General features: G+C 43.5%; 1 protein-coding gene across 1 annotated transcript in view; it reads right to left on the reverse strand.

The window, feature by feature from the left end:
• Positions 1 to 26,589, reverse strand: part of VPS13A (vacuolar protein sorting 13 homolog A) — a 269,928-nt gene that overhangs the window by 137,250 nt on the left and 106,089 nt on the right. Inside the window, 10 exon segments of the mRNA XM_040417055.1 lie at positions 5,442 to 5,616; positions 5,938 to 5,997; positions 6,088 to 6,167; positions 6,253 to 6,409; positions 7,364 to 7,545; positions 9,801 to 9,885; positions 20,512 to 20,650; positions 21,951 to 22,068; positions 22,178 to 22,310; positions 25,069 to 25,205. Of these exon segments, the coding sequence (XP_040272989.1) occupies positions 5,442 to 5,616; positions 5,938 to 5,997; positions 6,088 to 6,167; positions 6,253 to 6,409; positions 7,364 to 7,545; positions 9,801 to 9,885; positions 20,512 to 20,650; positions 21,951 to 22,068; positions 22,178 to 22,310; positions 25,069 to 25,205 (1,266 nt within the window).

A 26,589-nucleotide genomic window follows, 5' to 3' on the forward strand; every position in this document is an offset into this window, starting at 1 on the left:
CCGCTAAACGTAGCGACCCTAAATGCTGGTGGAAGATCGGCCCTTGAAATAGGAGGTCTTCTCTTAGAGGTAGAGGCAAGGGGGCGTCTGCCAGGAGCAACATAAGGTCGGCGTACCAAGGTAGACGAGGCCAATCCGGGGCTATTAGGATCGCAGGCGTGCCCTCCGCCGCGATCTTCCGAAGGACTCGTGGAAGAAGAGGCAGGGGCGGAAAAACGTAGAGGAGAGAGAACTCCGTCCAGGGAAGGACGAGCGCGTCCGCGCCGTAAGCGTCCGGATCCTTGGTTCTGGCCATGAAGGTGGGAAGTTTGTGGTTGAATCTGGAGGCCATGAGATCCACGTCCGGACGACCCCAACGAAGGCAAAGAGACTCGAAGACGTCGGGGTGCAGAGACCACTCGCCCGGGTCGATCGTCGTCCGGCTGAGGAAATCCGCCGCCAATTGTCCACCCCCGGGATGTAATGGCCGAAAATGGCTGGAACATGAATTTCCGCCCAGCGAAGGATTAGAGACACCTCCCTCATCGCCGCCGCGCTGCGAGTGCCCCCCTGATGATTTATGTATGCCCACAGCCGTGGCATTGTCCGATTGGACACGAACGGGAGACCCTGAAGCAGCGAAGTCCAATGCCGGAGTGAAAGGAGAACCGCCCTCAGCTCCAGAACGTTGATCGGCAGTTTGGACTCGATGGAGACCAAGTGCCTTGTACGGACCGAGGAGGAAACACCCCCCCCAACCCCGCAGATGGCATCGGTGGTAATCACCAACCAAGTTATCGGCAGGAAGGATTTCCCTTGGAGAGGGGTCCGTAACCACCAGAGGAGAGAAGAGCGAACCTGGGGGGGAAGGGGAAAGTGCTGATCCAGACTTTCCTGGGACTTGTCCCATGCGGACAGAATGGCCGTCTGAAAGGTGCGGGAGTGATACTGCGCGTAGGGGATTGCTTCGAAACAGGACACCATCTGTCCCAAGACCCGCATGCTGAACCGGAAGGAAGGATGGCGGTGGGTCAGAAGGCTCCGAACCGATCGATGAAGGAGATGGCGCTTCTCTGACGGAAGCCGAACCTCCGCTGCATCTGTATCCAGCAGCATCCCCAGAAAGATCAATTGCCTGGATGGAACAAGAGCGGATTTGGGAAGATTGATAATCCAACCGAACCGGCGTAAGGTTTGTAGCGAGAGGTCCACACTGGCGGATGTCAGTGACAGAGAGGGTGCCTTGATAAGGAGATCGTCTCCAAATATGGAAGAAGAAAAACTCCCTGGAACGAAGTAAGGCGAGGACAGGGGCAAGGACCTTTGTGAAAACGCGAGGGGCCGACGCCAGCCCGAAGGGGAGAGCAACGGAACTGGTAGTGGTCGGACCCCACTGCAAAGCGCAGAAAGCACTGATGACACCGAGCGATTGGATATGAAGGTAGGCGTCCTGGATGTCGATAGAGGCCAGGAACTCCCCTTTTTCCAGAGAGGCCACCACCGACCTGAGAGACTCCCATCCGGAATCGCTGAAGACGAAGGAAACGGTTTAACCGTTTTAGATCCAGAATGGGACGAACCGAGCCTTCTTTTTTGGGGACCACAAAAAGGTTCGAATAGAACCCCTTGAATCTTTCTTCCATGGGAACTGGAGCGATGACCCCTTTGTCCAGAAGGGTGCGAGTGGCAGTAAAGAAATCGGCCGCCCCTTGGGGATCCCGGGGACCCGGGACCGAAAGAACCGAACTGGGGGGAGGGACGTAAACTCGAGTTTGTACCCGGAAGACACAACTTCGAGAGCCCAGGCGTCGGAGACGTGCGCCTGCCAGAAGTCCCTGAACAGGAAGAGACGTCCCCCCACCCGGGCGGGTGGGGGCGCACCTTCAGGTAGTGTTCTGCTTGGTCGCGGGAGGGCGAGCAGGCTGTGACTTGCGCCAGGAGGGCTGGGTCCGAAAAAAAGGTTTCTTACGTCTGTCTTGGACAGAGCTAGGGGATGGACCTGAAGAGGTGCGAGGTGCGGCAGCCTTGCGGGAAGACCTGAAGCGAGGAAAAAAGTGGGACGGCCCTCGAGTGGTGGTCCTAGTCCTAGATTGAGGAAGATGCGTACTCTTCCCCCCGTGGCTTCGGATATGATTTCATCCAAGCGGGTCCCGAACAATCGAGAACCAGTAAAGGAAGGCCAGTAAGAGACCGCTTTGACGTGGAGTCCGCCGTCCAAACCTTTAACCAAAGCTCCCTCCTGGCCGAAACGGCCAGGGCAGACGAACGGGCTATGAGAGCCCCCGCATCAAGGGATGCTTCACAGACGAATTTGCCAGCTTGAACGATAAGTTGGGCTAGAGCACGGAGGTCCTGAATAGGGACGTCGGATTCAAGCTCCTGATCCAGCTGAGAAGCCCACTCTGAAACCGCTTTTCCAGCCCAAGCGGAAGCAAAGACCGGCCGGAGGGCGGAACCGGAGGCTGCAAAGATACCTTTGGTAATGGCCTCTATACGGCGATCCTCAGTGGATTGTAAGGAAGAGCCATCAGCAACTGGAATAGCCGTGCTTTTTGCCAAACGGGCCACCGGGGGGTCGACTTTGGGTGGTGACGCCCAGTTTGTGATGCAATCCGCCGGGAATGGATAACAGATATCCAACTTCTTAGGCGGGGTAAAACGGGCTCAGGGCGGGCCCAGGCCTTGGAAACCACCGACGAGAAGTCAGTGTGGAGGGGAAAAACTGCAGACGTCTGTTTTTGGCGAAAAAAGGAAACACTGGTTTTTTCAGAATTAGGAGGATCATCGTGAATCTTAAAGGTATCACGAATATTGTTAATAAGATGGCCCACAGCAGAAGCCAGTTTTGAAGGCAAGGCCGAGTCCATATCACAATCTGAATCAACTAGTTCCCCTTCAGAGAGCATATCCTGTATCGAGGAAGGGCCCGACTGAGAGCGCACCCTTGGGGGTCATACTGAAGCATCCGAGGATGATAGGCGCTCCGCCCTAGACCGCTTCTGGGGTTGACGGGCTCTGGAGGTGTCGCCTGGAGAGAGGGACTCAGACGGGTCAGCTAAGATAGCGGACCCGGAGGGCCCAGCAGGGGGAAATAATCCGGCTGCGATAAGGGCAATACCTCTGCAAGGCGGCCCACAACGTTAGAGAGGCTGACCACAGCCTGGGAAGGGACCTAGCCCAGTCATGGGGATCCAATAGGCCAGGGGGTGACACAACAGATGGCGGACCCGTAATGGGGCTTTGCAAGCGAGCAATGCGGGTCAGGCTGCCCTTGAGGGAGGGGCGCCTTACATGGCGTTGCAGGTGTGATACCAAGGACCGGCTGCGCTGAGGGGTCAGACATGTTGGCTGAAGTAATATAAAAGCGTCCAGGCCAGAGGGCTGCAGAGCTAGAAAGGGTCAACAGTCCTACCAGGTCACAGTGGGAGCGGACGAACAACAGCAGCGACAAACAGCAGCGGCAACAGCAGCGGCAACAGCAGCGGCAAATCCTGAGGTAAAACCTGAGGTAAAAACGATCCGTCCTGAGAGCAGGCACGAAGAGGAGGCGGGGCCAGCGAGGAGCGGAAGAAAGACGTCCGCCCCCCCGATTGAATGTCTAACATGTACAGGAGAAGCGGAACGAAGCTCCGCCCCCCGCCGGAACTTTCGCGCGCGTGCGCGATTCAAACAAATATGCCGCCGAGAAAATATTGCCCCCCGACCACCTCCTTATACACCGGCGGCGAATGACACACCGGTAGCCGGCAAGAGAAGTCAGCCGGCAGCTGAACACAGCGGCAGCACTGGCCGAGATAACAAAAGGCGGCCCCACAAGGCCGCAGCACCTGAGGTAAACTTGTGCAGTAAACCCTCCCCCACGAGCACCGCTCCGTCCTGCTCCACACACAAAGGGGGGGGAAGCCGACAGTAAGCCTTGTAATGTGACAAGGCTAGGCAGAGGGAACACAGAAGTTAAAACCCTAACAGGGGGGGGGGGGTTGGAATGGCTGCATAGCCACCTCACCAGTCGACGTTTTCACCCTCAGTCCATCCAGCAGGGACGCCCCTTCAGCCACTGGCACCGAAGTGGCAGGAAGCTGGAGAGGGGCTTGCAGGCGGGCGACCCTTGTGCTGGCGGGATGCAGGGGAGCTGGGCTGCCCTGGTCCTCCTTTTCTTCTGTGGGGGAGGCAGCAGTGCGGATAGCCGGCACTGGCGCAGCTCAACCCCGGGAAAACAGAGAGGTCTTTGCGACTCTGTTGTCCCTGTTGAAAAAAGGAAAAAAGTTGAAAATAATAAAAAGAGAAAAAATAAAATCTTTAGCAAGACACTCTCTGCACTGCAGAGAGTGTCTTGCCTCCTTGACACTAAGCAAAAAACTGGTAGTCGCTCGCTCCAGGCTGAGGGTATAGCTGCTGGAGGAGGGGCTTAACAGTCTTTCACTTAGTGTCACGCCTCCTATGGAGATGAGCTATACCCAAGGTTTCCTGTGTCCCCCAAGGAATTGGGCGAGAAATAAGAATTTTGGTTCAGTAGAATTTGCTAAAACCCTATTTTGTATAATATGTAAATTACCTTGCTACCAGCAAGTAGGGCGGCTACTTGCTGGTAGCAGCCGCATCCTCCGATGGTAATAACGCCCCCTCTGCTTGTTGATTGACAGGGCCAGCGGACGGGATCTTTCTCCGCTGGCCCTGCCTGTTTTGATTCAATATCTGGCGCCTGCGCCGCGGCCGTACCTATCTTCAATCGGCGCAGGCGCACTGAGAGGCGGCCACTCCCTCGGCCGCTTCATCCTCAATGCGCCTGCACCGGGTGTAGATGTGACGTCATCGGCGCAGGCGCATTGAGGATGAAGCGGCCGAGTGAGTGGCCGCCTCTCAGTGCGCCTGCGCCGATTGAAGATAGGTACGGCCGCGGCGCAGGCGCCAGATATTGAATCAAAACAGGCAGGGCCAGCGGAGAAAGATCCCGTCCGCTGGCCCTGTCAATCAACAAGCAGAGGGGGCGTCATTACCATCGGAGGATGCGGCTGCTACCAGCAAGTAGCCGCCCTACTTGCTGGTAGCAAGGTAATTTACATATTATAAAAATAGGGTTTTAGCAAATTCTACTGAACCAAAATTCTTATTTTACTTATGTATGATAAATCGCAGTGTAGGGGTTATTATTAAGCAAAAAAAAAAAAAAACTGTTTAGTGGGCTGACAGAAGCCCTTTAAAACGTCTCAATGATAAATCTGGAGTGAAACTCATTAACATAGCTAACCACGCCCACTTTTCCACCAATATTTAAAAAATGCAAGTGGGCCAAAAAGTCGCAACCAAACGCCACGCCCTCTCCCATTTTGCGACTTTTTAAAGGCAGAATTCTGGAGTGAGATTTTGTGTTAAAGCAGCAAATATATTCAGAGTTCCCCTTGAACACAGAATGATCTTTACTTGGTTACAGTTAATTATTCATGGCCCAAGCCAAGCCTTACTTAGTTTCTTTCTTGGTCCCTCCCTTTTTTCCTCTTCATCTTCTTCCTCAACTACTTCTTGGACTGGCTGCTCAGGTTCCTTTTTTTCAGACTGAGGCATAAGGTTGGTCACAAAGCTCATAGAATTCAAAAGAGCCTCAGTGTGGAGATGCACATCTAAAGACGAAAAGTTCACCTAGTACAAAAAAAAATTAAAATCAGCATGTGCAGCATTTGTCACAAATGGCAAGGCGTGCAAATTCCTTAAAATAATAATTGATTGTATATGTTTTACATCTTAAAAGCAACGTTCTAACAAAAAGGGCTCCCTGTCAGAAGCTCCCGCCAAAAAGTACATATTAAGGAGGAAGACATAGATTCTAGCCAAAGCTGAAATCGGTCCAAAGGGTGGACTGGTTTTAGCTTTGGCTAGCATCTGTGAGACAGGGCCCTATTCTTGAGAAAGGACAACTAAGAGATCATTAAGAGATCAAAATAATATCTGGTGAAAACATACCTGTATTAATTGTTCAATATTTTTGTATGTTGTCTTGAATTCTGGACCATTAACATCTGCCTAAATATGTAGAATATCAAACATTAGTAAAACTGGAAAAATTTTAATCTGTAAAGATTTGTGAAATACATAACAGATTTTTCCCCAGACCTTGATATATTCCATGATTAAAAGATCATCTGTGGTATTATCCAGAGTTGTGATAAGATAAACAGGTTTCCCTTCATCATCTGAAATGGGGGGGAAAAAAAGACAAGAATGTTAATATTCGATTTTTTATCAAACTGAGAAATCCAACAATCAGTAAGACTTTACCTGTATATTGGGGGCACTTTAAAGAGATCTCTCTTAGAAACGCATTTGCAGACATATCAAATGTTCGAACATTTAGCTCTGTGCCAAGCCCCAAAATCTCCATTTGCAAGACAGTGGTCTCGGTATCTTCAGACAGGCTACACAGCTGCAGAACTACCTGGTAAACATATTAACAAGGATTGTATAACCTGCAGTGATGTTAACCGAGATAAAACAATTTCAATGACTCGTCAAAAAGGGCACCTAGGTCAGTAAGCAACACGGTGGCACATTTTGGCATTTTAGGTCACACACACTTTTTCTGCAGAATCCAAGATATCTGACAGCAGCTTATTTCCATGAGTTTATTGAAATAAACTTGCGCATTTAGAAATCCATGCTTGTGTGAGCAATCTCAGCTTACTTTTTATGCTACTTTCTCACTTGCGCTGTTGTTTTCCAGTATTGAGATCCGGCAGAGGAAAAAAAAGGTTTCCGTTTAGTCCTCATGCATTCTGAACGGTAAGAGATCGTTCAGGATGCATCAGGATGTCTTCTGTTCCGTCAGCATTCAGTTTTATGACCACTGCAGGCTGCGGTTTTGTGTCAAGTCATAAAAATGAAAAAACAAAGATCCATCACTGAAAACAATGTAAGTCAACGGTGACGGATCAGTTTTTTTAAGAGCCTAAAAAAACGGATGCGTCACCCGTTGACTTTCAATGTATTTAGTAATGGATGCGGTTTTTTTTCCCATTTTAATTTCACACAACCGCATCCTAATGGAACTGATGCATCCTGATGTGCAAAATCAAAATGGATCCGTTTAATTCTGGATCCTCTGCCAGATCTCAATACCGGAATTAACAACGCAAGTGTGAAAGTAGCCAAACTATACAGAGAAATATACATATATCACAAAGCAACTAATGGCTGTAAACATAATGGTTCAAAAGACATATTTTATCGTAGACCTTTTTTAGTGGGATGTTGAAAACTGACATGTGGCCGAGATGCCAACCACATTGCTACTTTCAATTTCCAAAGGGCACTACATTTTTGACTTGCATTTTATAGATCTCTTCCAGAATTCAAAACTATGAATTTTGATATTTTTCAATTTTGGACTTACAACTGGTATCTCAAATCTCATCTGAAACTCTGTCAGGTTTTTTAAAGTTTCTTGCTTTGCCAGTTTCTTCCTTCTCGTGATGTTGACCTTAGTCAGTGAGCCATTAGAGACGTCAAAGAAAGGCATATCTTCAACAGGACTGGTAGGGGCATCATAGAATTCATCAGATTCTGATTCTAAATCTGCAAATGAAGGGAAAAAAATCTTTAGGTACTTTCACACTAGAATTTTTCTTTTCCGGTATTGAGTTCCGTCCTAGGGGCTCAATAAAGGAAAAAAACTGATCAGTTTTATCCTAATGCATTCTGAATGGAGAGCATTCCGTTCAGGATGCATCAGTTCAGTCCCTTACGTTTTTTGGCCTGAGAAAATACCGCAGCATGCCGCAGTTTTCTCTCCGACAAAAAATCCTGAACACTTGCCGGAATGCCAGATATGGCGTTAAATTCCATTTAAATGTATTAATGCCGGAATCCGGTACTAAGTGTTCCGAAAAACCGGATACGGTTTTCCGATCTGCGCATGCGCAGACCTTTAAAAATGAGGAAAAAAACAAACAAAACCGGATCAGTGATTTCGGATGACAAACCGGAAAGACGGAACGGTATTGCAATGCATTTGTCAGACGGATCCGCATCCGGATCCGTCTCACAAATGCATCCGTTTGCGTCCGGATTGCCAGATCCGGCAGACAGTTCCAGCGACGGAACGGACTGCCGGAATCCTCTGTCGCAAGTGTGAAAGTACCCTTATTAAGAGCAAAATATTACACTTTGTGTGGCACATATTTTTTGGTATGCTTGTCTAACTAAAATCACTTGTATGAATCTGGAAATATAATTGTAGCTGCACACGTATTTATTACTGGGATAGACAATAATGTTCACTGAAAAACATGTTTGCACAATTTTCAGCTATGTAACACCCTGATATACTCACACTGTTAATAATTTAATTGTGAATAAAAAAATCTATATAAAACAATTTCAAATCAAAGTACATTTAAAAGAAGCCTATCAGGAGATTCAGGCTACCCAAACTATGGGCAATATGAAATCTCGCAGCTATGTTTTAGGGAGCATTCACACAATCGTGTTGGTTTTGCGGTCCGCAAATCACGGATCCGTGTGTTCCGTATGTCTTCAGTTATCTTTCCGTTTCCGTTCCGTAAGTCCGTATAATACGGACGTGGGGCTTCCGTGTGTCATCCGTTTTTCACGGTCCGCAAAAAACTGAAATGGGGTTTCCGTGTGCTATCCGTTTTTTACGGACCCAATGACTTTCTATAGGGCCACGGACCGCAATTTGCGGCCAAGTATAGGACATGTTCTAAAATAAAAGCAACGGACACACGGAACGGACAGCACACGGATGACAATGAAAGGCATTCCGCAATTTTTGCGGACCCATAGAAATGAATGGGACAGTGCATTGTCCGCAAAAATTGCGGAACGGACGCTGAACGGACACGGAAGAAAAACACGGTCGTGTGAATGCTCCCTTACTCTGAAACCATGTGGCGTTTTAGAGAAAACAAACTTTACTGCATTTTAAAAATAAGCTTATACACAAATAGGCAGAGACCCGTCAATCAATCCAAGTAAGGCAGTAAGAACCCAACAGGGAGCTTCCCAGGTGACTCTGCACTTGGCTGGTTCCTAGCTACCTTTTGGGTTAATGGTCATGCTCTCATGTCTAATTTATGAATTAAACACGGTCTACCGCTGGGGACAGTGATTGGTTGCAGTGGAGACATGCCATAAACAGGCACGTCACTGTTGCTGTGTTGGTGGTAGAACTGGACCAGCGCCACAGAGAGCAGTGCTGGAGAAACAAGTGAGTGTAACATGTTTTGTTATGGTGTCATTTTAGGGCTTGTTCAAGATTTTTTATTATCTGAACAAACCCTTTAACATAAACCATGGAGCCGTTTTCACATGGGTGTTTTACTACACAGAATATTTTAACTCCATTAAAAGAAGTCAGGAGCAGGAGCACTAGGCGTTGATTTGTTTTATTTTGTATGTATCTCTACTTGCGCATGTGAGTATAATAAAAAATTGGATGTCAAAGTGCACGACGGTTCTTCACTATTGAAGCAACTTTTAACATCCTATAGGAATTGCGTGAGAAGAGAGAAAATATGAGGAATATAAGACGGTTATATTGGTTTGATGTGCCTGCATTCTACCTGCCCTTGAGAGTATATCAGTAAAGAGTGCGCGTGAGCATCATTTACAGTGCTTCACTATTGGTGCGGTTTTCATGTCTCACAGGAGCTGTTGTGGGAGAAGGAAATATGGCGAATCTGGTGTTTTGCCTGTATATGCAAAATTGGATGGTTCAACTTAGAGGTTACCTCATTAATCTTTAGGAATTCGCACAGTCCTGCAGAAACGCAATAAAAAGAAGTGAACTATTTAGGTTTTTATTTTACCAGATTCAATGATTGATTGCAGAGCCACTAAATCAGGATGCTTTGCAACAAGAAGAGGTGTAGTCATTGGAGGCGACTTTAGGCTCTGTAAAGTTGAGAGGATGAAAACATATACTGAATTTAATACTTCAGGACAATTGATCTACACATCACAAGCACCGGAATTGATAGTATTTACACAGTTTATGAAATTGTTTGCAGATCATATCATAATATAATTAACCCCTTAAGGACCCTGCAATATTTCACCTTCAGGACCAGGCCATTGTTTGCAAATCTGACCAGTGTCACTTTATGTGGTGATACGCTTTTACTTATCCAGGCAATTCAGAGATTGTTTTCTCGTCACATATTGTATTTCATGACAGTGGTAAAATTGAGTAAAAAAATTAATATTTATATTTATTAAAAAATATCAAAATTTACCAAAAAATTGGAAAAATTAGAAAATTTCTATTTCTCCACTTTTATAATACATAGTAATACCTCCAAAAATAGTTATTACTTTACATTTCCCATATGTCTACTACATGTAGATCATTTGGTGAATGCCATTTTATTTTTGGGGGAAATTAGAAAGCTTAGAAGTTTAGAAGCAAATCTTGAAATTTTTCAGAAAATTTCCAAAACCCACTTTTTAAGGAGCAGTTCAGGTCTGAAGTCACTTTGCGAGGCTTACATAATAGAAACCACTCAAAAATGACCCCATTTTAGAAACTACGTCCCTCAAGGTATACAAAACTGATTTTAGAAACTTTGTTAACCCTTTAGGTGTTCAACAAGAATGAATGGAAAATAGAGATGAAATTTCAGAATTTCACTTTTTTGGCAGATTTTCCATTTTAATCAATTTTTTCAATTTACAAAGCAAGGGTTAACAGCCCAAAAAAACTCAATATTTATTGCCCTAATTCTGAAGTTTACAGAAACACCCCATATGTGGTCGTAAACTGATGTACGGGCACACGGCAGGGCGCAGACGGAAAGGAACATCATATGGTTTTTGGAAGGCAGATTTTGCTGGACTGGTTTTTTGACACCATGTCCCATTTAAAGCCCCCTTGATGCACTCCTAGAGTAGAAACTCCAAAAAAGTGACCCCATTTTGGAAACTACTGGATAAGGTGGCAGTTTTGTTGGTACTATTTTAGGGTACATATAATTTTTGGTTGCTCTATATTACACTTTTTGTGAGGCAAGGTAACAAGAAATAGCTGTTTTGGCACCATTTTTATTTTTTGTTATTTACAACGTTCGTCTGACAGGTTATATCATGAGGTATTTTTATAGAGCAGGCTGTTACGGACACGACAATACCAAATATGACTTTTTTTGGGTTGTATGTTTCAGTTTTACATAAAGCATTTCTGGAAAAAAAATATAGTTTTTAGTGTCTCCAAATTCTGAGATCCGTAGTTGTTTTTACTTTTTGGGTCACTGTCTTGTGAAGGGGCTCATTTTGTTCGGGGTGAGATGACGGTTTGATTGGTACTATTATAGGGTGCATATCACTTTTTGATCGCTTGCTATTACACTTTTTGTAATGTAAGGTGACAAAAAATTGCTTTTTTGACACCGTTTTTATTTGTTATTTTTTACGGTGTTCATCTGAGGGGTTAGGTAATGTGATATCTTTATGGAACAGGTTCTTACGGACGCAGCAATACCTAATATGTCTATTTATTTTTATTTATGTAAGTTTTAGGCCTCATGCACACGACCGCTGTGTGTTTTGCAGTCCGCAAAACACAGATGGCGTCCGTGTGCGTTCCGCAATTTGCGGAACGGCACGGACAGCCTTTAATATAACTGCCTATTCTTGTCCGAAAAGCACAGACAAGAATAGGAAGTTATATTTTTTTTTGCGGACCACGGAACGGAGCAACGGATGCGGACAGCACACGGAGTGCTGTCCGCATCTTTTGCGGGTCCCATTGAAGTGAATGGGTCCGTATCCGAGCCGCCAAAACTGCGGCTCGGATGCGGACTAAAACAACGGCCGTGTGCATGAGGCCTTACACAATGATATAATTTTTTAAACAAAAAAAAAATCATGTTTTAGTGTCTCCACTTAAGTTTTACACAATAAAAGCATTTTTGAAACCAAAAAAATGATGTTTTAGTGTCTCCATATTCTGAGCCATAGTATTTTTTTATTTTTATTGTCTTAGATAGGGGCTCATTTTTCGTGGGATTAGGTGACGGTTACATTGGTACTATTTTGGGGGGCATATGCCTTTTTGATCGCTTGGTGTTGCACTTTTAGTGATGTAAGGAGACAAAAAAAAATGGGTTTTTTTAGCACAGTTTTTATTTTTATTTTTTGACGGTGTTCATCTGAGGGGTTAGTTCATGTGATATTTTTATAGAGCCGGTCGTTACGGATGTGGCAATACCTAATATGTATGCTTTTTTTTATTTAAGTTTTACACAATAATATCATTTTTGAAAAAAATAAAAATAATCATGTTTTAGTGTCTCCATGAGAGCCATAGTTTTTTCAGTTTTTAGGTGATTGTCTTAGGTAGAGTATCATTTTTGCGGGATGAGATGAAGGTTTGATTGGCACTATTTTGGGTGCATATGACTTTTTGATCACTTGCTATTACATTTTTTGTTATGTAAGGTAACAAAAAATGGCTTTTTTGACACAGTTTTTATTTTAAAAAAATTTCTGGTGGTCATCTGAGGGGTTAGGTCATGTGGTATTCTTATAGAGCAGGTTGTTACGGACGCGGCAATACCAAATATGTCTACTTTTATTTATTTACTTAAGTTTTACACAATAAAAGCAAAAAAATGATGTTTTAGTGTCTCCATATTCTGAGCCATAGTTTTTTTATTTTTTGGGCGATTGTCTTAGCTAGGGGCTCATTTTTTGCGGGAGGAGGTGACTCTTAAATTGGTACTATTTTGGGGATATACGCTTTTTTGATTGCTTGGTGTTGCACTTTTAGTGATGTAACGTGACAAAAAAATGGTCTATTTAGCAGTTTTTATTTTATTTCTTTGACGGAGTTCACCTAATTGGGGGTTAGGTCCTGTGATATTTTCCCTATTCTTTACAATTTTTTTCCCTTTATTTTGGCAAAAGGATATTTTTAATAATTTTTTACTTGAAACTTTTGATTTTATTTTGGCAAACTTTTTTTTTTAAACTTTTTTTTTAACTTTATTTTTTGTCCCACTCTGGGACTTCAACTTTTGGGGGTCTGATCCCCTTTACAATGCATGACAATACTTCTGTATTGTCATGCATTGGCTGTAAGTGTATTACACACTGTAATACACTTACAGCCTTCCTGCCTGTGAGATCCAGGGGGCTGAATCTCACAGGCTCTCCCGGAAGGCAGCCACGATGCCTAAGGAAGGCATCGGTCTGCCTTCCATGCCATCGGGTCCCCGTCACAGCAGCGCGGGGACCCCAGGGCTCCAGACAAAAAAAAATCTCAAGGAGCCATTGGCTCCTAATCTGAAAAATTTAGGAGCCAAATGAATTTTTTAGTCGCCAAATGTAAAATGCATATAATTATAATAAAAAATAAAAGACTTGTCTGGCTACAGTGCGGGGAAAGCGGACTGGGGTGACGTTACGCAGTCCGGCATGCTGCCCAGGTGTGGCATGGCACAGTAGGGCCCATCCCTTGCGGCTCTTCAGCGTACGGGGCCCCAGTGAACACTGAACAGACGCGTCCACTCTGGGGTTCACCTGAACCCCTACTACTTTGGTGTAAGAGCGGCTCAGCCCCAGCTCCGGCCCCAGCTGGCTGAGCAAGGCCTACAGCTGAGCCCATATCCGGTAGTTATCCAGGCAGTTAAAGAGAAGGGCAGACTTCATGGGCCCCCTTGTAGGGAGGCTTCCAGTAGGGGCCCCTTGGGTTTGTAGTAGGGGGGCTGTAGCCGGTAAGTGGGCCCATAGTTTGGGAAGGGCGGGTGCATGATCAGAGTCCTGCAAGGAGCAGAGTGCTCCCTCATACCGCTGCACGTGTGCCAACTGATGGAACTGGTCACAATCACACTTATCAGGCTCACACCAGAAAAGGTCCCCCCCCACTTTAGCATAAAATAGGAGATGTGCAGAGAAAGTTAGGTAGGTAGGTAGGCGGGGGGAATACTGGGCAGCAGCAGCCATTAGCAAGTGGTGAGGTGATCATCAGTCATCTCATCACTTGCTAATGTTAAGTATGTAAAGGGTTAATAGGAGCCCCGGGCTGGTCAAGACACTAAAAAGCCAGTGACCCATATCTCTTTCAAAAGTCTTAGGAGGAGGAGATAACCTCCAGGAGATAACCTCTCCTCCTACTAAGCACGGACTATTGAAAGAGATATGGTTCACTGGCTTTTTAGTGTCTTGACCAGCGGCTCCTATTAACCCTTTTATTCCCTTATTAAGAATGTTTGTGAGCCCAGGCAGGGAGCTCACACGGAGCACCAGCAGTCGGCCCCCTGAGTGTTATCAGGGGTTGTAAAGACGATAAGGATTAGCCTTTATCAGCGGCAGCGCAGGGGTGACTGTGACAGTCTGTGGCTTCTCAAGCTAACCTCTGTTCTATGGAGCGGCTCCCTGTCTTCATGACTCTGAAGCTGCTGCTGTGTTCAGCGCGGGAGAATGGGGGTGTGACTTGAGAGGAGCATCCAATGGTACAGCAGCACACTGATACTGACAATCAGCAGCTCCTCTCTAAATAACAGAGCTCTATACTGTGCGGAGCTCTGTTATTGGATTGCGCCTGCCTGCTGGATGAAATCCCGTTCTTCTTAAAGCGGCAGGCAGCGGAGGCTCTAGGCGCAAATGGCGACAAGACTACAAAGTCTTGTCGCCATTTTGCAATTCTAAGTCGCATTGGCGACCATTTTGGTCGCCATCTGGAGCCCTGGACCCGATGGCTGCTTTCTCCTGCATAGACATCGCACGTGCAGCGATCATCGCTGACGCGGCTGTGGCAGGGGTTAATGCGCCGGCATCCCGGTGTCTTTCCCGATGCCGGCGCAATGCAGCAGGGGTCCTGCTATCCGTGACTGCTGGACCCCTGCCGCTGATCGGGCGGGCGCAGCTCCTGCACCCGCCCAATCACCATGACGTACATGTACTTCTCTGGTCCTTAAGTAACGGCCAGAGATGACGTATATGTACGTCATGGGTCCTTAAGGGATTAAGCAATTACAACTCAACCAGCCCCCCACTCATCTCCACCTTCTGGGAGGAGGAGAGAGCGTGGGAAAAGAAACAAAGAATATATATATATATATATATATATACATATATATACACACACATACATGCATATCAGAGAAACAAGGTTCTCCATAGCTCAACACATTTCTTAGGCTTTATTATTGGGGAATTACAGTGGAAATGCCCTATAAGACGCACCTGCCCATAAGGCGTACCTAGATTTTAGAGGAGGAAAATAAGAAAAAAATATTTCATCAGACCTCAGAGGTTAATCAGACCTCAGATCAGACCCATAATGTTAATTAGACCTCAGCTCAAACCCCAATGTTAATCAGACCCCCAATTGAACCTCAGATCAGACCCTAATGTTAATCAAACCTCAGATCAGACCCCCAATGTTAATCAGACCTTCTCTCAGACACACAATCAGACCTCAGCTCATACTCCCAATGTTAAATCAGACCTCAGCTCAGAGTCCTAATCAGACCCCCAATGTTTATCAGACCTCAGATCAGACCTCCAATGATAATTAGACCTCAGCTCAGACCCACAATCAGATCCAGTGCTCTTCCTGCCACTCTGTGCTGTGACCCAATGTTGCTCAGTGTGAGGTCACAGAGCGCACCTACATCCTCGTGCTGTGCGCACATCGGAGCACAGGTGCTAACAGAAGAAGACCAGGAAGCAGTGAGCACTGACGGCACAAGAAGAGCTGCATTCATCGCTGCCAAATCATAATGGAAGCGCCCATTAGTATTCAGCCCATAGGACGCACTGATATTTTCTCCCTACTTTTGGGGGGGGGGGGGGGGGGGGGGGGGGGGGGGGAGTGGGTCTCATAGGGAGGAAATACAGTAATACTTATATTTATAGTCATATTTTTACTTCTGCTTAGATTATTCAACCCATCCTTGAAAAGTTGGTTCTTTTGATGACACCAACTTCCTAGCAATTAATAATCTCAAAAGAAAAAAAAAGAAAAACTATTATCCCGACATCAGAAGGTTACCAGTAAAAGTAGAACAGTCACTAAGTAAACAACAAAAAGCATCTAATTCCAATTCATATCCCATTTAACCTTCAAAATTGTCTCCACGACCGCCTACTACCGGTAACTGGACACAGCCAATACATACAGTATGAAAAAAAATCTGCCTCCAACTGAGGCTACTTTCACACTGGAGTTTCTGGATCCGCTTGTGAGATCCGTTTGCACGGATCAGTTCAGCCCCAATGCATTCTGAATGGATAAGGATCCATTCAGAATGCATAAATTTGGCTGCGTTTGGTCTCCGTTGTGTTTTTTAGACGGTCACTAAAACGCAGCTTGCAGCATTTTGGTGTCCGTCTGACCAAACGGATCCGTCCTGACTTACAATGTAAGTTAATGATGACGGATCCGTTTTTCACTGACACAATATGGTGCAATTGAAAATGGATCCGTTTTGACTTAGACTTTTTTTTTAATGAATAATGCAAACTAATCCGTTATGAACGGATACAAGCGTTTGCATTATCGGTGCGGATCAGTCTGTGCAGATACAAGACTGAGCCGCACAAAACGCGAGTGTGAAAGTAGCCTCAGTGACACATTTAGGACACATAGAAAGAATATAAATCAAAAGGAGAACAATACAGCCTATGCAAAATCCTAAATTGCGTCATATTATGACAAAACTTCTGAAATACTTATTTTCCCAATGTTTCCTAGAATTATAAAACATTGAGGCATTATGATCCATTATATACTTATATAAAGAGTGAACCCTCCTTTTACATGCTTTACTGATCCACTATATGCGCAGCTAATTTTGGATAACTTAACATTTTTCCCTAGCAAAATAATTTTTAGACCAAAATTAAACCTTTAGGGTTCGTCTACAGCGCTCAAGGATCACAGTGTAGCTGTGCTAGCATAGAAATTAATGGAATTTGTGTGCACTTTTGTCTGGATTTCTTTGATTCTGGTGTCACGGTAAAAAGCTTTAAAAAAACAAACATGTTTTTGTGTCTTTTCTTCTGAAAGCCATATTATTTTTATTTTTCGGGCGATTATCTTATGTACGGGCTCAGATTTTGCGGCATGAGATGACGGTTTGATTGGTACTATTTTGGAGTACATACTACTTTTTGATCGTTTGGTATTACACTTTTTGTGACGTATAGTGAAATTTTTTTTATTTTTTGGCACAGTTTTTATTTTTATATTTTTTTTACGGTTTTCACCTGACAGGGTAAATCATGTGATATTTTTATAGAGCAGGTTGTTTTGGACGTGGCGATACCTAATTTGTCTTTTTTATATTATTTTGGTTTTAAACAATTTTTTGCATGATGAGATGACTGATTGGTCTAATTTTTGGGTACACATGACTTTTTGATCACTTGGTATTACACTTTTTGTGATGAAAGGTGACAAAAAAAGGCGCTTTTTTTAGTACAGTTTTTATATAAAAAAATTTTTTTACAATTTTATATGTCTCTTTTTATGGGAAAGGGGCTTTTTTAATTGAAACTTAATTTTTTTTATTCTTAAAAACACTTTTAGTTCACCTTTTTTATTTTTGTCCCACTATGGGAATTCAACATTATGGGTCTGATCCCCGTTTCAATGCAGTACAATACGTCTGTATTGTACTGCTTCGACTATCAGTGTATTTACACAGTGTAAGGCCTCATGCACACGGCCACTGGGCGGCCGTTCCGTGCATTGGGGACCGCAGTTGCGGTCTCCAATGCACGGGCAACATCCGTGCAGCAGGCCGCACCTATTCAACTTGAATGGGTCTGTGGTATGTCCGCACCGCGAAAAAATATGACATGTCTCCTTAGTGCTTCTGGTGTTCCATTCCGTGACTCCGTTCCGCATCTCCGGAATTGCGGACCCATTCAAGCGAATGGGACTGCATCTGTGATGCGGGGTGTACATGGCCGGCAGCCATGGATTGCCAACCAGCCATTTGCGGGCCGCCCAACGGCCGTGTGCATGATGCCTAATATACTGATAGTTTGCCTATGAGACCCAGCCTGGGAACTGGGCCTCATAGGCCTCCATAGCTGCTGGACCCAAGGCCTTTGAATTGGCTTGGGGCTGCCATCGCAACCATCGGGTTCCCGCCACCGCAGCACGGGGACTCGATGGCTCAGGAGAGGGAGAGCAAAAGCTCCCATATGTCTCGGTCAGCGCTGACTGCGACATATAAGGGGTTAATCTCGTTATCACCGATGCTGGTGGATGCAGCAGGTATCCAGCTGTCAGTAACAGCCAGATCCCTGCCGCTGATCGCGGCACCGCACATGGGGGGAGGAAGGACCGCAGGACGAGAATGCTCGTCCTGGGGCACAAAGTACTGGCCATTTAGGATGAGCATTCTCGTTCTGGGTCCTTAAGAGGTTAATAAAACAAATTTACTACACAAATTTGGTATCACCGTAATCGTACTGAGATGCAGAATAAGGACGTCATGTTATTTTTAATATCAAAACAAAATAAAACATTGGCGTAATTGAGGGTTTTTCAATCTTACCCCACAAAGAATTTTTTTCCTGTTTTGCCAATATGACATAGTAAATTAAATGGTGCCAAAATGCATCTTGCAGTAAATTATGTGAACTGGGTATCTTAAAACATAGCTTTTACTAAATATATTAAAATAGGTATAAATAACACCACGTTATTGTGAGACAACAAATACACTTTTTGACAATAGCACCACTATCTATAAGTCACAAAAATAAGTGAAATAAATGGGTGGATCTTACCACGTCTTATGGGGAGATCCACATCTAGTGGCGATTGGTCCTTTTGGGAGGTGGCAGAAGGACACTGATGACCGGTGCCCTTGTGTCTGGCGGCATGGATTGTTCTCCTGTTTTGCCCTAGTAGTTGTTCCCTACCTGACGGGAGGGCTAGGGGCTGAACTGGTCACCTGCCTAACAGACACAGAGCACCCGCCCCGACAGGGGCGACCCCATACGGAACCTTTCCCTCTATATGGGCCTAATCCTAAATTGTACCCTGTTTATAAAGCCCTACATGCCATGTTTCATTCTCATTTGCCAGAAATCATCAGGGGACTTCACAGAACATTCAGGGTTAACTAGAAAGGGAAATACAGAAATACACGGAGTATTGGTCACTTACAATCCTGAGTGACAAATAATATGTAGCAAAGTATTGAGATTGTATATTATCTACTTACTAGAATCGAAGGTAATTCGCCGCCGTATTCTATAGATGGATAGTCAGTGGGTCATATCCATACTGGGTTTAGGGAAGTGTCCCATATAAACCACCGCAAGTAGTGGTAATTTGGGAGAGCAACTTCTTTGTAGTCACTCCCACCTATATATACTCCAAACCCGGCTGGTTCAACCCCCAATAACCTACCTCACCTGGCTCTAGTGGCGTGAACACCTTTCTCCGCCTGTGGAACGCACAGTAGGAATCATGTGGTGCAGCCTTGCCGGAAATGGGGTGGGAACCTGCGTCTAAGCGTCGCCCGCTGCTTAGCAACGTCGCGACTAATACACACAGTGCCGGTGTGTGCCGCCAATGATATTTTGACAGCTGGTAAATGAATGCCGAATCGCTTAAATGGATTTAGCAGAACAGGATAGCCCAATACATTTAAAGACACCGGTTAATTGGCTTATACAGCGAATGATTCATCATTCGTCTAAATGACACAAAGAGGCATGCGAGTGCTCTGTGTCTGTTAGGCAGGTGACCAGTTCAGCCCCTAGCCACCCGTCAGGTAGGGAACAACTACTAGGGCAAAACAGGAGAACAATCCATGCCGCCAAACACAAGGGCACCGGTCATCAGTGTCCTTCTGCCACCTCACAAAAGGACCAATCGCCACTAGATGTGGATCTCCCCATAAGACGTGGTAAGATCCACCCATTTATTTCACTTATTTTTGTGACTTATAGATAGTGGTGCTATTTTCAAAAAGTGTATTTGTTGTCTCACAATAACGTGGTGTTATTTATACCTATTTTAATATATTTAGTAAAAGCTATGTTTTAAGATACCCAGTTCACATAATTTACTGCTAATAATTTGGGTTGTGACTTTATACTGCCATACATTGAACTGTGTGGCGGTATAACTAATACTTTGAAAATGCATCTTGCCCCGCAAAAAAAAAAGCTCTCATATTGCCATGTGAATGGAAAAAAAAAAAAGGTTATGGATATTGGAATGTGAGAAGGAAAAAGAAAAAAAAGAAAAAAATTAAAATAGGCCCAGTCCTTAAGGGGTTTAACTAAAGCCATATCTGTTCTTGATAACACAGTGCAGACTTTTTTTTAAAAAGCAGTTGTCTTGGTGAGACAACTTTAATATATGCCTCCCATAATTAGCACAAGACATATTTGTCCGTTCTAATGCAGATGAGTATATTCCTCTGCCCATTCCCTGCCCACTGATTTTATAACATGCATTTTACTTTTTCATGCAAGTTCAAAACAGTACGGTAATTCTTCATACAAATCGGTTACAAAGGATTACATGGAAATGAAAATACTAACAGGAGCTTTCTTAGGAGAAGCAGATGGTGCAGTAGAAGACTCGGGTTTAGGAATACTGTCAATTAGTTCCAATACACCTTTCAACTTCTGGTCAGAAATCTTTACAGAAAGTATAGGCAGTTCCCCAAACAATTTAATTCTGAAGGGAAAAGAAGGAAAAAAACAAATGCATCAATAAAACTTTCTTAAATAGTTGCTAATTATTTAATAAATGTTGTTCACATTTTAACTCTCAGTTTATTCTCCCGATTACACACTAAAGGGGTTGTCTTTTATGGGTTTTTTTTTAAAGCAGCTTACAACAATGTAAAACGACATAAGAAGTAATGCTGACATCTCCTCTACCCTGCTGCTTGGTGCTAATGCTACCCTGGTCCCCCACTTGTCTCTGTTCTTCCTGCTCTTAGCAATGAAATGTCGACACGAGATGTAAGCACTGCAGCCGTTCATTGGCTGTGGTGGTGACCTCAGAAGTATCGACACATAGGGGGAATGTTACTCCTTCTATTTTTTACACGGTTGTACAGGTTTTTTGTTTGTTTTTTTAAACTCATGTGGTTGGACAATATCCATTGTCACAGATAAGATAAAATAAAGATTTGAGTTTATTTTCATTTGCTTATATGGCATGATGATTCCATTCCCCACAAAGTATCACTATCCTGATTTTCTTAGGACTGCAGGCTCTTGCAAATGTTCCCATTTGTTTTGTTATATTTCGACAGTACTTAAAGAGGACCTGTCACCGCTCCTGACATGCCTGTTTTAATAGCTTCATGTGTTTCCCATGTAATAACAGTTATTCCTATGGCTCTATGTTGTGCCATCCCTTTATTATTTATACCAAAAGTTATGTATGAATTGCTAGCAGTCTGCAGTAAGGGTACAGGGGGAGGTAACAAGTTGGGGCTGTGTACCTGCACAGTCTGAAAATGGCAGCACTGATTGGATAAAGTGAGTCTGTGCAGGTACACCCCCCCCCCCCCCCCCAACTGGTTACCACCCTCTGTACCCTTACTGCAGACTGCTAGCATTTCATTCAGAACTTCTAGTAGAAATAGTAAAGGGATGGCCCAACATAGAGCCATAAGAATAGATGCTCCAGAATTGTTATTACATGGGGAATGCATGTAGCTATTTAAACAGGCAGGAGTGGTAACAGGTCCTCTTTTATAGCCAAAATAACTTAAAAACTTATTAAAAAATATTCTTCTTTCCCATCATATATTGGTAATGGATAGCGTATTCACCGTTCTTTCAAATGATCATTGAAATCCTACAATATACTTCGGAATAGCACAAGGGAAAGGTAATAACAATATTGTGTGCTACAAACCAACCTTACTATTCCTAACATGTTTAAAACCAGTGACCATGTTATTTACAGAGCTGCAACAACGTCACTTGGAAATAATGTGAATTAGAATGTATATGCTTACTTGGGCATTCTGGCATCGGTCACTACCATGGCACGGCTGAAGTCCACTCTGAGGTCCATTGGCTCTAGGATATGCAGTGCTGAATGCTTCTGTGAGCGGGCCTCCTTCCAGTTCTCATCTGCACGAAGCAATTAATATGAAACATATGAGCAAAGGCAAAATAAGGAAGTCACTGATATAAAATCCAACACTGGGTAAATAATAAGCCTGCAAAGTATATTACTTACAATGTCTGCTATAGAGCAACTGCATGCTGCTAAGCTGTACATCAAAGCTTTCATAGGCTCGTGACATAATGTCTTCAAGGCTGTTTTGTCCTATTTTCAACTGAGGCAGGTTACAGCGACTCTTACTGGTCATCTCAAAGGGAAAAGGGAAAAACATACTTAAAGCATGCTTTAGTTTACAAATTACATATCTAACCATATAACTGAAAGTGACTGATAGCTATCTATGTATACACACTTATACAAAGAAAGCTAGCAATCACGGATAACACCTCCCCCATGTATAACTATCAGTGACTGACATCTATCTATGTATACATACTTATACAAAGAAAGCTATCGATCACTGATACTTACTCCCCATGTATAACTATCAGTGACTGACCACTATCGATGATTACTCATTTACACAGAAAATACTATCAGTCGCTGATAACACCTCCCCTGTGTACAGCTTTCAGTGACTGACAGCTATGTATGTATACACACTTACACAGAGAATGCTATCAATCACGGATAACACCTCCCCTATGTACAACTATCAGTGACTGACAGCTATCTATGTATACACACTTACACAGAGAATGCTATCAATCACGGATAACACCCCCCCTATGTATAACTATCAGTGACTGACAGCTATGTATGTATACACACTTACACAGAGAATGCTATCAATCACGGATAACACCTCCCCTATGTACAACTATCAGTGACTGACAGCTATCTATGTATACACACTTACACAGAGAATGCTATCAATCACTGATAACACCTCCCCCATGTATAACTATCAGTGTCTGACCGATATCTATGATTACTCATTTACACAGAGAATACTATCAGTTGCTGATAACACCTCCCCTGTGTACAGCTTTCAGTGACTGACAGCTATGTATACATACACACTTACACAGTGAATGCTATCAATCACTGATAACACCTCCCATGTGTACAACTATCAGGCTAAATACGCCATTTTGTTCGCTTGATATTACACTTTTTGTGAGGCAAGGTGACCAGAAAATGGCTTTTTTGACACTGTTTTTATAAGTCGGTTGATACGGAGGCGGGGATACCTAATATGTCTACTTTGCTTTTTTTCCCTATTTAAAAAAAAATATTTAACTTTATTTTGGGAAAAGGACGCTTTTTTTTTTTTACTTGAAACATTAAACTTTTTAAAACTTTATTTTTTTTTACTTATTTTTTAACTTTATTTTTTGTCTCACTCTGGGACTTCAACTTTTGGGGGTCTGATCCTCTTTACAGTGCATTACAATACTTCTGTATTGTAATGCATTGGCTGTAAGTGTATTACACTGTGTAATACACGTACAGCTTTCTGCCTGTGAGATCCAGGGGGCTGGATTTCACAGGCATACAGGGAAGGCAGCCACGATGCCTAAGGAAGGCATCGGGCTGCCTTCCCCGCCATCGGGCTGCCTTCCCCGCCAACAGGTCCCCGTCACAGCAACGCAGGGATCCGATAGCCACCCCGCTCTCGGCAGGATACCGCATGTGACTGCCGCAGTTCAAGGGTTAATGCACCAGCATCAGTGTTTTCACCGATGCCGGAGCATACAGCAGGGGTCCTGCTATCAGTAACTGCCGTACCCCTGCAGCTAATCGGGCGGGTGCAGGAGCTGTTTGTGATCCTGACGGCGCTGGTATCCTACGGGTTTATATCCTGCCCCAGCTTAGAATGCCAAGATCTATATCACTAATTGCTACTGTATCAAACAGAAACTGAGCAAAATGTTTAACAGCAATGATAAAAATAATATACTTTTGCAAAGAAAGCAAATAACAGTACGTAAAATATATTTTCTGTGTGTTTCTTTAATAAACTCATGCTAGATCCATCTTGTTTTCTATATTTTACTATTAGGCTGGATACTGCCAACACAATGTTGGATGAATGTTTTTTCTTGAAGGCAAATTGGTCCACATTCACTAATGCAAATGCACCTAGACTATACTTAGGTGCAAACTGGCACATCTAGTTTTAATAAAATCCTCTGTCCCTAGCTTGCCAAGGGGTTTAGTTTAGAGGAAAAGTGGTGTGGGTTAGTAGAACTATTTTGCAGCAAAATTGCACCACAATTCTGGGGTAAAATTCTGTTGCAAACTAAGCCAACCAATAGTTTTTATAAAGTTAAAGGGGTATTCCGGTAAAGTAACTAAAGACTAAATTTTTGAAAAACTGCATTGGGGCTGCAAGCTGTGACCCAACCAGAAACCACACCTATACATATAACCAGAGTTTCAATTTACCTGGCAATCCATTTGTCTAGTTTCTGTGTGAGCCTGCAACACACTGAGAGAATTATGGCACCTGATCTTCCCTCACAAAACTACAATCCCCACAATCCCTAGCTTTCCTGCTGTTAGTTTGTGCTTGTTCATGAGTGTTGATGTTTATTGATTGGCTGCCTGATATACAGTCCAGTCACGCCCCATCTGCTCAGTAATCACCAGCACACTGAGCATGCTCGACCTAACAAAGGTTTAGAACTACAGGTCGATGCCATGGTAATTTATGAGGAAACACAGTGGGTAGCAGAGGAAGAAAACTACTTTTATAACTACTGGTAAATATGTGAAATTTACATTAAATTAGGTAATTATTGATGATGTATTAGTCTAAAACATAAGTTATATTTATGGTAACCGGAATAGCCCTTTAAGTGTCTACCCTTGCACTAAATTTATCAACCAACCTAAGTCACTGTGATAAATCTGGTGAAGGTCTAAAAAAGCTGTCTAAGTTTACGCCATATATAGAATTAGTAGTAAATCTAAAGATCAGTCCTTTTATGTTTTATCCTATAAAAAAACTGTAAAAAAAAACCTCTGAAACTGTTTACAGCTGCGTTTTCCACACTCACCTTCAAACTACCAAGGTCCAAAATAAGCAAGTTTGAGTTTAAATCATAAAAGCCATTTTGGGGAACAATGATGTATGAAGCCATTAGGTCTATTTTCAAATCAAGAACCTTCTGAGTCTCTATAACATACAGTAGACCTAGATAAAATGAAATAAAAAGATAAACAAAAATACTCAGTAATATTACTGTGAAAATCACTTTGTGCTTTTTCTAATGAAACCAATATACATACACAAACACTGATTCAATTATTGTAGGTCACTTTGCATCAGCACATGAATAACAAGAAAGTTCAGTGCCTAAAAGGACAGTCTGCATGGTGCACCAGCAACATATTTCACTTAACCCTTTCATGATGGCAGAGTTTTGGGCCCTTATGCCCAGAACAAAATGTCACCTTTTGGAATGCTGAACTCTAAACAAAAGTTTATCAAAATGAAATACCAAGTTATATGAACTGCAAAAACAATACCAGTCAAAAGTTTGGACACTTTTTATTTTCTACATTATAAATATTGAAGATATGATAATGATGAGAGAAAACATTAAATTAAGTAGTAAGCAAAACAGTGTTAAACCAGAATGTGTTGTTTTGCATACTCTAGGCATTGCCTCACTCAGCTTCACGAAGGTATTCATCTGGAATGGTTTTCAATTAACAGGTATGCCTTGTCAACAGTTTATTTGGGGAATTTCTTGCCCTTCATAATATGTTTGAGACCATCAGTTGTGTTGTGCAGAGGTAGGATTGGTACACAGTTCCATACAGCATTTTGCCTATTCAACTACTATTCTAACCCACATTATGTCAAGAAGCAGTCAACTACGTCACAAAGAAACAACAGTCATCATTACTTTAAGACAAAAATCCAGAAAAATTCAAAAGATTCATGGTTTTCCACTACTGCACTTGACTTCAATGCTATGATGAAACCTAGCGTTCATGAGAAACCGCTCCAGGAAAGGAAGACAGAGTTACGCAGAGGATAACTTCATTAGAGTTACCAGCCTCAAACACTAAAAATGAACAGCATCTCAACTCAGAGCCCTACATAAATGCTTTACAGAGATCAAGTACCAGACACATCCTCAACATCAACTGTTTAGAGGAGAGTTTGCGAATCAGGCCCTTTATTGTCAAATTGCTGCAAGAAGCACTACTGACGAACAGCAACAAAAAGAAGAGGATTGCTTGGGCCAAGAACACAAGGAAAAGACATTAGACCGGTGGAAATCCTGTACTTTGGTCTGATGAGTCAAAATTTGAGATGTTTGGTTCAACTGGTGTTTTTGTGAGACAGAGGAAGGTGAGCGGATGGAGTTACATGCGTGGTTCGAAAGAGAAGCATGGAAGAGGAGGGGTGTGATGGTGTGGGGTTGACACTGTTATTCAAAATTCAAGGCACATTTAACCCGAATGGCTACCCACAGCGACATATCATGCCATCTGGTTTGCGCTTAGTGGGACCATCATCTTTTTTTCAACAGGGCATGACCCCAAACCCACCTCAGGCTATGTAA

Source organism: Bufo bufo, chromosome 2 (genome assembly GCF_905171765.1).
Source record: "Bufo bufo chromosome 2, aBufBuf1.1, whole genome shotgun sequence".
Taxonomy (NCBI): domain Eukaryota; kingdom Metazoa; phylum Chordata; class Amphibia; order Anura; family Bufonidae; genus Bufo; species Bufo bufo.